The sequence below is a fragment of the Passer montanus genome, unplaced genomic scaffold (genome assembly GCF_014805655.1).
Source record: "Passer montanus isolate IOZ18808 unplaced genomic scaffold, ASM1480565v1 scaffold10, whole genome shotgun sequence".
Taxonomy (NCBI): Eukaryota; Metazoa; Chordata; class Aves; order Passeriformes; family Passeridae; genus Passer; species Passer montanus.
The window spans coordinates 1192954-1208103 of NW_024356505.1; the positions used below are offsets into that span (position 1 = coordinate 1192954).

General features: G+C 37.2%; 1 protein-coding gene across 1 annotated transcript; it reads right to left on the reverse strand.

The window, feature by feature from the left end:
* Nucleotides 1–233: 233 nt before the first annotated feature.
* LOC120504121 (prostatic acid phosphatase-like) lies at nucleotides 234–14138 on the reverse strand. The gene is made up of 10 exons (XM_039713309.1): nucleotides 14025–14138; nucleotides 12514–12609; nucleotides 9944–10030; nucleotides 9189–9341; nucleotides 6948–7046; nucleotides 5731–5826; nucleotides 3203–3335; nucleotides 1869–1951; nucleotides 876–982; nucleotides 234–390 (listed from the first exon to the last, which is right to left on the reverse strand). Exons 1-10 carry the CDS (start codon nucleotides 14136–14138, stop codon nucleotides 234–236), a joined length of 1125 nt encoding a protein of 374 aa, XP_039569243.1.
* Nucleotides 14139–15150: the final 1012 nt, after the last annotated feature.

Genomic DNA, 15150 nt, shown 5'->3' on the forward strand with positions numbered 1-15150 from the left:
ACCTTGATTTCATTTCACCAGAAAGTTGGTCTGGAATAGATAAATGCATTGATGGAGTAGGAATGACAGCCATGGTTACAATTCTCTTTTCCTGGATCTGCATATTTTTCATTTCAGAGCAGACCCTCATGAAAATTACTGTCACTTCAAATGAGCTGTTGGCTCAAGATGTAATCCTGACTTTACTTCTGGGTACATGTGCCCAAAGCACTTAGCTTACCTCTTTTGATGTCCTACATCCTACATTCTCTTGTCCAATAGGGTAGGAGGATGGGAGAGACCAGATGAGTAAATCTCTCTAGGGGACAGCGAAATTTGCAGCCAGGGAGAGTGAGGGGGTGAGGCTCCCTCAAGGAATTGTTCCGGTAGTACATTTCTATGGTGTATTGCCTGTTTCAAAATACAGAGGGGTCAAAATAAAGTTAGCTGTGCAAAACCACATGCCTTTCCATGCTGCAGTTATTGTACTTTGGGACAAACTTTTAGCCACCTTATTTGTCTGCTTGCTAATATGTTTATGGCTTACTAATGTAATTAGTAGTCTGAAAAGAACTTTTTTTAAGCAATGCAGGGTCAGCACCAATGTGCATGTAGTTTGCTGTCTTTGCTAAGGAGGTAAATAGATTAAAAAAAGATGGAGAACAACCTCTCATAAGTGTAAGATAGCTATATATTTGTATGTATATATAGAGATATGGTTTTCAGGCTTATTCTGCTACTGATTACTAAAATGAATGCAATTACAATAATTAAAATCAATGTGTAATATTTCCCTGAATAGTAAACCTCACGTATCCGGTTTAATTAGTCTTGGGTATCAGAAAATTCCTTCTTAGAAAAAGTACATATTAGCAGTATAGCTTGCATATACTTGCCCATTTTTTTCCTGGTAAAGTTCAAAAAAATGGCAAGCACTGTGAGGAGGCAATTTTCCATTGAAGACATTGAGTGCCATCTGTAAGGCAGCAATGGTGGCTGCATGCTGTGAACAGAAGAAACCTTTAATTAAAGGTCTGTTGAAAATGATTGCATTAACCTCTTATTTAGCAATATTTCCCTCACATTATCTGTCCACTCAATATTAACCTCATTAGAGCCTCAAAAGTACCTGCCCTTTGCACTGTTGAGCAAATATTGTCCCTTTATGGCTATATAAACTGAAGTCCTGCATGTATAAAGTGTACATATATGTAAATATTTAAGAAGCCTTAGTCATTTGCAGCTCTTACAAAATTAATAGGAGCTGTTAAAACTTCTTTAAAAAGAACTAGGGTTTTTGCCTGTTAAGTAAGAACTATTTGAGATCAGATCAGTAAGCTCTTTAGCTGATATATACCCAATAGGTCATTATATAAATGCAGTTTAGTAACAGGAACTTTTTAGTGAAAGCAATCAAAAAATTTCCTCCTCCAATGGCAGCATTTGTACATTCTAAACAAAAATATAAGATCGAAATTGAGTAACTGCCTTCATAAATCCTGATAAAATAACTGTAACTTAATTTTTTTCTTTTTTTCCCCCATATGCACTTGAGAAAGATGCAGGAAGAAGGAGATTTTGTTTTAAATTAACTTTGTGATTCAGGTTTAATAAAACATGAGGCATGATTTTTCCAGTTCCCTGCTCAGTCAAAACATTATTACAATGAAAAAACCATGACATTCAGTAGAAAGTTGTAAGCCAGGAATGCTTCAGGTTTCAAAGTAATATCTGTTCATTAATTTTTTTTTTAAATCTGAGGATGTTTAAGGTTAACCAAATAAAAAAAATGCTTGTAGCTGTATTTCATGAAGGAAATAGAAGTTCACAGCTTTCACTGCATTTAATAACTGCAGAAAGGAAGCACAAGAGAAACAGAAAGCACTCACCGTGGAATACATAACCATTTTTTGGTGGTATGAAGGCTTTCTAGCATCTAAGATATGCTTTAGAATAGTTTTTAAAAGAATACCTGAAAGAAAATGGGGAAGCAGTGACGATGAAAGAGATGCTTTGTTAACATCTGTATCGATTGTTGTCATTTCAGCAATCTGTCACTAAGTGCACCAGATTTGTTCGATTAACTCAATTGGTAATTTGTGCAGATTGCCTTGATTAATAGTGACAGTATCTTTCAAATGAGCAGTGGGTCTGTTTTACTTCTGTGTAAAATGTTTTGGGGATCCCTAATAGCCTCAACAGCTTCAAACAGTTCATTCATAGTTACTTTGTGCCAGCAGAACAGTGCAAGAAGAGCACAGTAATGAGTGCTACCCCGTTGTCTGTGTAGCTTTAGTGATTTCCTGCTTTCCAGAGAAAAAAGAAAGAGCATATCCTCTTGACTCTGGGGCTTTATAAATTGTGTGGTTGTCTGAGTTTTGTTAATGTTAACTGCTGAAAAACTGTTAAGACAAACTACTTGGTTTAAATCAATGGCTGCTCTAGTATGTTAATATAAGGTTGCCATGTTGACAGGTTAAAATCCTAAAAGTAGAACTGCACCAGCTAGCAAATTAGACAGAATTAGTCTTTAGCTTCTGGCACATTTTTAAGAGCAATGGTTAGTAAAGCAAGGGCAGAGGTTTGAACTTTGTGCCAAGTTTTACAAGTTGGAGCTTTGAAAAATGCAACAAATTAATTCATTATTATATGTTCATTTGTCTTCCTAGCTCACAGATCCTACCTGTACACTGCCCATATAAAACAAAAAGGAGGCTCAAAAGATGACAGTGGAAGACTGGAGGAGAATGAGTGATAAAAAAGGTATAAAGTACTTTCAAATTTCAGCCACTGTTTTCTGAGCAGAGTAAGGTTTAGAAGCAGTTTGGTAATCTCATTTTAGGACTCTCAGTAGTGGAATATGAAGACTGTTAGGCAACAAAATCACCATTCTTACAAATAATATTTTTTCTAAGTAAGTTACTCATGGAGGCTTATGCTAAGTTCAGACTTCATTCAATTCAACAAGAATCTGTATGTTATATTGAATTTCTTATACAGTGTAATCTAAATGATATCTCAATTACAATGTTAGATTAGGGTATTCATGATACATATGCTCACCATCTCCCTCTCCATTAATCAAAATATTTCAGTGCTGCCCACCAATATCCCCATAATGGCATCTTTCACCATTCTACCATAAAATCAGCAACATTGTCATATACCCTTTCCTCTTTCTCATCCTGCTTTTGGTTTTAAATGGGGTAAGAATTCAGCTTACCTCCCTGCAAACGTGATTTTTGTATTTTTTTGTGGACCCCAAATTCTGCTTGCAATAACAATTCTGACAGCTTTATCAGCTTGGTCCTGACACCATGAGTAGCCCAAACAGGTAAAGTGTAATTGTTAATATCCTAGAGTGAAGAAAGAAAACATGCTGATTTTCTTACTGATTCCTAATGCTAACTGTTATTTATTCTGCCACAAAATTCTTCTCAGAACAAATTCCAAATGTTTCACTCCAGTAACATTTTCTCATTGTAATAAAATAATGACTGTATTTTGCATTTAGACAGCTGTAGCATTCCTATTTATAGCATCATAATGCTTGAAAGATATTTGAAGGGCAGTTTTCAACAAGAGGAGGAATATTTATTAGTAATACTAAAATTACACAAAAAGCAACTGGCATTTTTTATGTTGTCAGGTGAAAAAAATCACTATATTACTTTTCCAGTCATGTGCTGGGATGTATTTTTACTGAAACAAATCCTGTATAAACATCAGGATTTTAAGGGCTGGTAGCTTTCAGGTGTAAGAGGAATACAGAGATCAATGTATAGCTGCAGTATGGATGTACTGAAGTATGGAGTAGATGTATAAGGATGAGATATAAATGAAATTTGTACCTGTTGTGGTCTATTGGGTACTGTCACAGTCCTCAAGCTAAAGTGGAGCAGATTAGTCTTTCCTTGGGGATGCAGTCCAAGGTACATAAGTGATCACAACTTTGAGAAGGGAAAATATACACAACACTCCTGGTTTGCAGTACCCTGAATTCCTGTTTAAACAAGGTTGGTAATTTTCCTTTAGAGCAATGTAACCTTTGGACTGAGCTCACCAAAAGGAGTGTTCTTGTAACAAGTGAACTCAAAGGAAAATGTCAACTACTTTAAGGGTTTGTTTAAACAAGAAAACAATAGAATGTGCTATTGGTTAGACCAGCTCAGATCACAATGTTATCCATTTCTCTTTTAATAAATGTGATTTATATCTTGAGGAAAGAATTGGATGGTTGCATGCTATTTAAGACAGTCTGTAGGCAAGCAAACACCTCAGTCTCCGAGTTACCTGAAAGTCAGATAACACTTAGCTGAAAGTAACAAATACAGAGAGATGTGTGCTACTATAATTTCAAGAATTGTATTTAAAAACTGTGTAAGCACTCTCTCTCTGTATGCTTGAAAAATGAGAGAGGCTTTTATGGCAGATGTCTTAATTGATACCCTTGGAGTCCTCAGTCAGTAGTATCAAAGACCAAGGCTCATCAAATGTAACACTAGAAGGAGAAGCACTTTCTTTTTTTTTTTTTTTTAATTCCAGTGTTTAGCTAGATTCTTGATGGGAGCTGTGGATTTTCCAAATTTGTCTGGTGACACAGATTCTCAGTATGATTTAACTATTGAAATAGAAAGTTGTGGTCCTGCATTTGGAAAACATGGAAGGGTGACCTCACTGAAATTACGGTGAGATGCCCCAGCATGTTAACATTTCATTTAACTTAAGGCCCTGGCTAACATTCTATTCAAGTCTGCTTTGATTAAAGTTGGATTTTTGCAAAAACTGCAGGAATGAAGGTAAACTCATTCATATCACACCCTGTAAAATATTACATGTTGCTTCTGAAATCCACCTTAAAACTCCCTCACTAATATGCCAGTACTGATGACCAATTTATCATTAATATATGTTTATAAATAGTTATGCATGAAAGTGTAGCAAAAGCTGCCTTCAAAAATAACTTTTAAACACAAGACTGCAATTTTATGTCAGCTGAGGTAAATCTCAACTTGGAAGAGGGATTTCTTGCTAAGTTAAGGGCAGTCAGGATTTTTTTCAAATCATGACATTTCCAGACTGCGGAGCCCAGATACCCATACCAGTTTGGCAGCATAGTACCCCTTTTTAATACAATCCATGCTCTTTTGTGATACCTTTGCTTAGAACAAGCTCCCAAACTTGCACAAATAGCAATTTGTGTCATTCCAATGGCTGCTTAATTCCTGAAAATACTCGGTCCACTACTGGCAATGTACAAATAATGGCTTCTCTTGCTTATTCAATTTGCATAAAATCTTTGTGGAAGGATGCTTATGTTTCTTTGCCAGCAACATATTTTTATCTCTGTATATCTCCTAGTGGGGTCTGGGGGAGTTACAAGACAATTTTATCCTAAGGTATGCTTTTACCTAATTCTCCATATGCAGTCACTGGCTGGATCTTGAATATGAAAGACCACTGGTTTGTGTTCCTTACAGGGGTAGATGACACACAGCAGCCTCACACCTTGAGTGTTTACAGGATTTTCAGTTGTAAGTTTGATGTTAAATGAGGGTTTCTAGGAAAGAAGCTCCAAGTAGTCGATGTGTAAAAAAAAATTTGAAGCACAGATCTATGATCTTTTTATGACTTACAATAAAAAAATAAATCAAATAAAAATACCAGGTTGAAGGAAGTGTAGGAATTTCTATTGGACTCAAAGATCTTAAGGGTCTTTTCCAGCCTAAATGACTCTATGATTCTATTTACCTCATATTGTAAAGTGTCAGAGAGCTTCCAAATCCTTTCACTAGTCAACTTCTTCAATGGATATCCTGTATGAGTGGCTAAAAACTTCAGAAATTGCTGGAATACAAAAAAAAAAAAATATCCAAACTTGTATTACTGAGGGCATTTTTACAGGATTTCTACACATTGCCTGCCATAGTAGTACATAGGAATTTTTAGAAAGAAGGTTCATTGTTTAAGCGCACTTTGCACTTAAGCAATAAACCAGTGCCTAGAGGTAAGAGAATTTGGCCTATTCATTTAGACAAGGTTGGTGATTTTAGTTCCGATTTGAAGTATGGTGATTATTTATGCTTGCTGGAAATGTTTAGAAAGAAGTAGAGGGAACACAGATATATGAAGAAGTCTGACAGAAATCCAAGAAGTGCTTAAAGGAAGTGTGGTAAACAGAATTATTCTGATACTGGTACTCAGGAGAAGGAGAGGTATGATGTAAATTTGCTGATGTAAAATGGGAATGGTGATTTACTTGCATATAATACCCAGATGCAGAGCCACAAATGGATGATTGAAGTCAATGGTGAAAGATAATAGAAAAACAGGTGAGGATCATAGTGTCCTGATGAATACACATGTGTAGTAGAAGGTTGCAGCAGAATAAACATCTGGTTATATAGACATGCAAAGGTTTTGATGATGGAGAAAGAAAGGAAAGGATACCATATGAAGACAGGCACAAAACATAAGAGAACACCAAAATTAAGATTTTGGGTGGAAAACATGAATAGGTACTTGAGAAAAACACTGAGACTGTTATAGAAATTCTGAGGAACTGAGCTGAGAAAATTAATCTGAACTCACAGACTTGTATAGGCAGAGATGTCAGAGGAGTTTCTTTACAAGGGAGTAAACAGAGAGAGGTATTGGAATAATTTGAGAGGCATTGACACTGATTTTATCTGAGTTTTTGTTTTGTCTAGTCCCCTCGAAACTAAGTTTTTGCAAGTAGGTCAATAATTTATCTTTTCTGTGGCTTGCCATTTTCAATTGTCAGGAACAGCCCAGTCCAGCTGGATCTCTAATGTTGTAATTGGTTTTTGGGTATGTTGTCTACACCCACTCTGAAGATTTGAGATCTGAAGGGATCATATTAACTGTTATTTTTTAAACCCATGTGTTAGATAATGTTGAAGAAGTGGTACACTTTATCTGGATTTCCAGAACTGAGAATACTTTACCTTGTAGTGCTTGAATTGCCTTTGGAAATCCCTTGTTGCAAAGGTTTCTCTCAGAAGCTCCTTGTATTTTGGGCAGTGTGAGAAAGGTAGGTATAGCAACTGGAAAGAAAATTACAAAATCCTAGTTAGGCAAGGTGAATCTTGTTCTGCAATTCAATATACCCTTGCAGGATTGCTGTTCTGATCTGCTGCACTAGTTAGGACAAGCTGAAAAATAATTTGGGAACGTAGTTTCAAGGATATTCATCTTCAGGACTCTAGGAGTCATATTGATGACTACATACAAAAGAATCTTTAAATGTTCAGAGGAGTAATAGCTGCAGTAGTTCAAAGTTAAAGGATTCATTTAAACAAGATGAAATTTGTCCTTTGACAGAAGACTGAGACAAGCCCTCATGAACTCCTTTGTTCTTAGCTTCTCCAGGGATGATTTCATTAATTGTGTTCAGTCTTTCTTTGCATACACCATCACATTTTTACAACAAATTGCAAAGCAGCAGCTGGACTGCAGTAAGTGTCTTTGTGCATATTCAGCTGTATTGAGTCTGTTTAACACAGCTTCATGTAGTTCAGTTAAACTGTAGAAATTTATGAACTTTCTGTAACTCGGTTTTGTCTTTCATCAACCTAAGATATATGAATGTTAAACATGACTGGAATAACTTAAGAACTTGTTATTTCATTTATATGTATTTATATATGTTAGCTAAATTTATTTTATTCTCTTTTTCTGTATTAAATTTTAAACAAAAATTAAAATTTTACACTGATATTATCAGTGCTTTTCCTAATGTGTTTTTTTGTCCTTTTCTCAGTAATGTAGCCCCATCTATATAGTCCCAATATTAAAAGAACTTTGAAAAGAACTTGAGAGGTTTGAAAGGATAATTAACTTCGAATGCTTCACAGCAGTTCCTCAGTCTTTTTAGAAACACAAACTATGCATTCCACAAGATAGTAAGGTATTTGTGAATTGTAGCCATAGGTTCACGAACAGGCGTGACTTCACCAATAAATAAGGGACACTTGTTTTGTGTTGTAGGATACATGTGGTCTCGGGCTTAGCCTGTATATGTAGTAAAGATAAATAAAGCTAAAACAAAAATAGCTGAAGAAAGTATGAAAATTGTGCATGTGTTCATGACTTCATGATTTGTTGGAATAAACTTACTTGCTCCCCTAGATGTGAATTGCAGCACCTGCTTGCTGAGTGTGCCATCTGTGTTGGTACTGGCCAGGTATTCTCGTCTCTCTGCTGGGATATCCCCACCTGTGACAGTGTCAGAAGCAGCTCCTGACTGTGCCTAGCTGTGTGTGTGAAGAGGAAGACATGTCTCCATGCCTTCCACTTTCATGCTGTCATTACCCTGAGGTGAAAACCATTGCTCCATGTCCTATCTGACGTGATTCCCTTGTCATCATAGACTGTGTTAACTAGACTTGTAAAGCCCACACAATTTATCTTGCATCACATGTGCAAGCCTGCTCTCATAAACTGGGACTCATGCTGCACACTCCCGATCTTAACTTTTTATCATAGATTTTCTACACACAGGAGATTCCATCTCCAGTCAGTTGCACAGTTTTCCCCTCTAGAACAAGTATATGCAAGGTACAGAGCTGGTATCCACAGGATTGCTTACCACTCCAAAGTGAGGAGCTGAGGAGGGGAGGTGAATAAATACATTGCCCTATGAACTTGTGCTTAAAGCTCTGAGTTTTCCTTCCTTTCCCCTTTTACTTTTCGCACCAATCTTTGGAGTACATGCATTGACCTGCCAAGTGCATGAAAAACAATCCTGTAACCCAATTCTCACCATAATGTAAGTCCCAGAATGATTCTTTTGTCCTCTTCATTGGCTGTGGACTAAGCAATACTGAAGCACTAGTGAGATTAAGTATTTTTCGTCTTCTCACACAAAGAAAACCATATTTGCATTAAATTTAGGATTAATCTACTTGTATTGTGATTTACTCACCTTATAAATGAACTTTTTCTCTACACCCAGTACTCCCATTTTTCTTTCTCTTTTGTTAAGATCATGTCTCTGATATGCAAGTCCATTCCTGTGAAATACTTACCAACACTTTTACTCAGCTTATTAAGCCTTCCTGCAAAATGCTTGTAACAATGTTCTTTTCATTGCCTTTACTATGCACTTTTTGCTGCACCTTTATCTCATATCCTATGTACTTTACTAATGATCAAGGGAAAGCAGATGCCCCCTAGTTTATACTCACATTATCCTGTGACAGTGGCATTGTGTGAACTGGAATTGGCTGCCAAAGGATTCTGGGGTTCCAAATTTGGTCCTGTGTTGGTGGGTACAGTCCGGCAAGACTTGCCTGAGCACTCATAAGTGTGTGATCACAGTCAGTGCTTTGAACATAAATCTGAAGGAGGAAAAAAAAGAAAAATAAACATTTGTGATGGTAATGTCTTTCGTTAGGTTTACTTTATTGTCTTCTTGGTAGGAAAAAAGGGGCTGGTACTGGGGAAGTTGTCATTAAAATGGAGTGGCATGAAGAAGGTCTGTGAGAAAGAAGAAACAAGGAGAGAGACTGCAGCTGGAATAACATTTTCCTGGACAACTGAGCTGCAGCAGGCTAACATCTTAGAAATCCTAGGGGACAACATGAGATTGACTCTATTTGACCCTCTAGGCTTTGGGACATGGCATGTGCACTAAAAAGCTGGAACCTAGATGAAAACTGCGTTGTACCTGCATTCCATGTAGAAGTGTAGCATTGGAGGTATTTGACACAGATGCTCTCCCATACAGCAGGGAGGGAGCTGAACCTGATGTGCAGCCTAAAAGCTTTTGTGATTTTCAGTTATCCATCAGGATAAAAGCTGAACTACAGTTTCAGGGATACTTTGGAATGACATTGACTTCAATTGGTATTACATTTTCTCCAACTATACCAGGTTTAGACTCTTATGCATCCAGGAAGTCCCATTAACAACCATCTTCCTGCCCAGATCCAGTACTTGCCTCACACTGCTTGTATACAACGCTCAGGAAATGAGAGTATCTCCTCCGCATGTACTGGCCAAGCTCATACTGTTGTTGTATGCCAAGCTGTAGAAGTAACACAAGAGCATAAGAGGCTAAAGAAATGTGCTATGCATCCATTCCTACAACCAAAAAAGAATACAATAATATTTGATGTTATTTTAATAAAGACCTTTTTCCTTTTTCAAATTTAATTAGGAAAGAAGACATGAGAAAAAATTAGTGAAGTTGCTGCATGTATGGTATTGGATAACATTAGATATGACTCCTGGTAGATGCAGTTTTGTATTTTGCTCTGTGGAAAGCTATGTGTATGTTTATCTGAGCTAGTGAGACTTAAAGCAGGCATAGAGATATTCCAACACCATCTGTCTACTTTCTACTCTGTTGCTGTCTCAGAGCTGATTAACTGGGAGTGCAGACAGAGCAGCCACCTGTCCATGAAGACACATCCAGGATACAAATCCCATAGAGTATCACCAGTGATTCCTTATTGGGGGCTACACTTTTAGCCTGGGGCAAGATCTAGTTTTTCAGAATAGAAGTCTTGAAGTAAAAGTCCTCCAAGCCTTTGGGCATTTTGCTACAATAGTTATCAACAGTCTGAAACATTTCTTTTTTGATTCTTGCCTGACTGTGTTCCCAACTTTCAGTCACTGAATCTTGTTGCAATTTTGAATAACATTCACCATCACAGATCTTATTCACAGTTAAACAATAATCCATAAAATGGAATCAAGTCACTTTATCTCTGTGTTAAATGAAACTGATGACAATTCTCTAACCTCAAAGCAAAATTTTTCCAGTCCCAAAATTTTGGTAGCTCTTAGCTGAACATCTTTCAACTTACCTACATAATTTTGTGAACACATGACATATGAATCACTAAATCACGAAATCAGTTAGGTTGCAAATGACTTTGGACATCACTGAGTCCAACCTATTACCTAATGCTACCATGTTAATTAGACCGTGGAATTAGGTACCATCCACTCTTTGCTTAAACACCCCTGGGGTGTTGACTCCACCGCAATCACACACAGTGTCCCTCTAACAGTCTCTATATTGCCATCTTTTTACTTGTACATGGTGTTTCCTGGCCTAAATTTAAATACTTTCCACTTTGCTCATGTAATCATTACTGTACACTGGTATCTGAAATACAGTGCTTACTCATTGCTTCCTAAAGAAATTTTCTAAGCTGTGGGATCAGAGGATAATTCAGGCTGAAAGGCACCTTGGGAAATCTCTAGTCCAACCTCCTGCTCAAAGCCAAGTCATCTAGGAGTTACTCAGGACCCACTGTGTGTGCACATGATCACCTCTTTCTTGTGCTGGAATGGTGCACCCAGTTTCCTAGGGAGTATGTGTGGTTTAGGCTTCTGCCCCAACTTGCCTAATATGCATGTTGTTAAGTCCTGACTCCTGGGTCTTGAAGTCTTCTATGCCTTGGAGCAAGCTGGCATGGATTGCTGAACTTGCATAGCGTTTATATGGAATGATTGAGTCACAGCTGAGTTGGGAATCTACTGTTACTCCTGTTTCTTCAAGGGAGTTGACTTGAGCAGAAATAGGCCTCATTTTGCTTTGGAGACCAGTTTTGCCTCCTAAGAACCATGGGGAGGAGGAACCCCCTCAGGCAGTTTGTTCTGTTCTGATTTTGGGGGAGACCTGGCAAGTTCTTTTAGGTGAGAGACCCACTGCAGAGACACTGCACATAAGGTGCGTGTGCCTAACAGAGAGACACACCTCACAGTCTGCCTCCATATGCACTGTAGCCATTTATCTGGGGCAACCACATTTCTCGAACTACTTCAGAGAGACTGCCTGGTTCTGAGTGCTGGGCAAATAACTGGCAGCTTTTGCCATCCAAATAGCATATCTTGGGCAAAAAGGAATGAAGCACAAGCATACAGACGTAGTGGGTCAGGCCAGTGGGAGGGGAAAAAACACCCAGTGTCCAAATATTGCATTACAGCCTTACAGTTCACTCATGGCTCCATTTATAAGAGATGGCAGCTAATAGAAGTTACAGTCAAGGCAGGCACAGCATCGGTCACCTACAGTGTCTGTGCTGCTTCTGGTTACCACCAACAGCTGATTCCACAAATGCCTGCACTAAACGAGTTTTAAATCAACTTTCTTGGGCATAGCATAAGAAGAGTTTCTGCTTGTACTGAACTTAACAGTTTATGAGTGAGAAAACACTCCTATTCAGCAGAGATTGAGGGAGGGTTGTGTCTGTCAGCGCTTCCATCACCTTCTGCTACTGATGATTAAATCTTCTGAAATGGTCACCAGTGCCTGGCTCCTCCCAGAAGACCCTAGTCTGCAATCAAAAAGCTCAATATATGCTGACACTGGACCAAAACAGGCTGGCTCAGTTTAATTCAAAATTAGTGAGTGATGTTGCTGTTTCCTCATAAGTTCCTTGGCTGTCCTTAAATGGCAACTTAATAAGGGCTTTCTCCAAAGCAAAGTTCCAACCCCCAAATATCAACACAACATCTTTCAATATTTCAGTTCTTTGCCCAGGTAAACAAACTCACCTTGGTAAGTTGGCCATATCCCTGTTGTCTTGCAATTTCTTTGTGCTTATCAGTTGGGAAAAACTCCTGTGGGGTATGATCACCATGGCGAAATACCTGATAAAATAGATGGAATTGCTTTTGTGTTACTGGTATTTTTTGTGATGATTATTACTAATTAGTGTAGTCACAAGGAATATGCTATGACAGTGAATACTGTATCTGACAGATGCTAAGTATATTAATGGTGCTTGCCTTAAATTTAGATGGCTACATTTCCTGTTTAATTTATTTAGACAAATATAACTGGTTCTTTTTTGGCATTTTACAATAAATTAGCCCAAATAAATTTTTGCAAGTTATAAAACCACAGGATACTCTGTTATATTTTAAAGAGGTTTTATGTATTTTAGAAGGTATAGACCTTAATATTAAATAAACAGAAAACAAACAGAATCACGTAAGTAAAGATATTTGAATGTTAGTATTTTGGTATAACTAAGTTGGAATTCCAACAGAAAACAAACAGAGTCACGTAAGTAATTTTTCAGAGATATTTGAATGTTAGTATTTTGGTATAACTAAGTTGGAATTCAAAAGGAAAAAACCAAAACTATCACTCAAAGTAACAGTTCTGTGGATGACTCCTGTGAAATTCCCTCACTTCACAGAAATTAGCCTTAAAAAGTCATATGTTGGCTTTTTCATCACAAGAGGTGATAGAAGTGTTATCTAATATGTAAATACAGGCTAAACTGTTGCTCTGAAAACATTGAACCTGTTTTGGAATTTCACTTCAGATAAAAGCTGTATTTATACAGATATATTGGATATTTTCATTCATGCAATGAATTCTTTGCTTCATGTGCTTTGCAGCATAATTCCTGTAGATATGAGTGATATTATTCTAAAAGTTTAAGATTTTTTTTTAAATTTCTTAATCCAAGCAGGGAAAAATTAAATCAAAAACTGCAGGGAAAGAAATTATGTAAATTATTGATATGTGTGTGTGATGTTCAGAATAAGATTCAGGCTTTCTGCAAACAAATGGTACATCATAACCATTGCAAATAGCATTAGATTCACAGTGCTGGTTTCTGTGTTGCTTGTTCAACGTCATTGTACACTTGTTTGATTTTCATATAGTGAAATTTACTTTGTGTGTTAGTCCATTGAAACCACTGGAAAAGTGGAAACTCTTCCATGGTAAAGAGGGTTTTTTCAATGTTGGTATTTAGTTATAAAAGTCTCTTTTACATTTTAAAACCAAATCCTGTGCTATTTTTCTCTCAGTTCTATAAAATATGCATTCTATATCCATCCAGAAAGTAAGTTCATGTAGGAGTGCATAAAGGAGACAAAATTATAAAATCTTATTTAAAATGAATATTTTTTGGAACAATACAATAATTAATTTTGGATATGAAGGAAACATTTAAATATTTGAAAATGTGCCCCCTCCTCCCTACCCTAGAGTACAAAAAGAGTAGTAAGTGACAGGTTTTGAAGAAATTTCATTTGCCCATACTTACTAGGGACACAAACTTCAGTTTTCTTTTAGCTGTTGTTTGGTGAAGAAAAATGCAGAAAAGACAGAACAGGAAACACAGACTCCAAATTCCACAGACCAGCTGCCTTGCTCTCATCCTGAGGGTAGCTTTCAGCTATTTTGCACATCAAGGTCCCTGGCTGCACGTGGTGAGACAGTAGATATATAGCTAAGAGGGGTGGAGTCAGCAGTGCTTAGTGAAATCTGAGAGCAGGCTGTGAAGTTGCTTCTCTCCCTTTCTAGGGTTAGTGCTTTTCAGGGAACTCATGAAATGAAAAGTGTATTTCTCATTTGTACTCAATATCTGTGTCCCATGTATAGCATAGAGTGAAATCTCTGAGCTCTATAATTCCTGCCCCTGGCAAGGCAGGTGAATGTAAAGAGCCAGAGGTTGCCTTCTGTTACTGAACTAGAATTTAGTATGGGTCAGTCAGCCTTCCCAAATATGAAAATGCTGTGGGTATCTTACTGTATGCAAAAGGACTATTAAACCATCTGCATTCCTAGTGCTCCCAGTCTTCTCTGAACACTTTGTACTAGAAGGAGCAGTGCTAACAAATGTCTTTTTATAAAGTATCTCTGGATTTTCCTGGGATTTGGCTGTGATTTGTAGGAGGAATAAGCAACAGAAGGTTTTGTTGCAAAGGAACAGGAATAAGCCTAAATTCATTGCAAAAAATATAGAGATATATGAATGAACTTTTAATCTCTTTAGTAGATTGAACTAAATCTGCTGTCTCTAGTGGCAAAGCAGGTGACGCTGTTTTCTAGAACTATCCCCCAGAATTTCATACAGTTAGTTAAATTTTAACTTTTCAAATTTCTCTTGCTGCAAACACTCTCATTGTTATAGGGTGCATATATCAAGAGTTGCTTCTGTCATTTCCCCAGTATATTTTAAATGAGAAAAAACTCTGGCTCAGAGATGCCATTGCGAGAGACTGGATTGATCTTGCAAGTTATTGATTTATGTTCAGTCCATTCATGTGTTAGTGAAAGTCCGGTTAATATGTTAAAATTGAGGGTGATTTCTTAGTCATCAAAAGCTGTCTGTAAGAATTTAAAAGAAATTACTGAAAAAAAAAATATCATGTTGCTACCCAAAAAGG

What these genes read in the sequence shown, in the direction of transcription:
- LOC120504121 (XM_039713309.1), bottom strand. Translation starts at nt 14,138, where the DNA reads ATGAGAGCAAGGCAGCTGGTCTGTGGAATTTGGAGTCTGTGTTTCCTG. An exon ending in AACTGAAGTTTGTGTCCCTA is followed by an intron (nt 12,610 to 14,024) that starts GTAAGTATGGGC and finishes CTATTTTATCAG; the next exon opens with GTATTTCGCCATGGTGATCA. An exon ending in GGCAATTCAAGCACTACAAG is followed by an intron (nt 5,827 to 6,947) that starts GTAAAGTATTCT and finishes TTTGTATTCCAG; the next exon opens with CAATTTCTGAAGTTTTTAGC.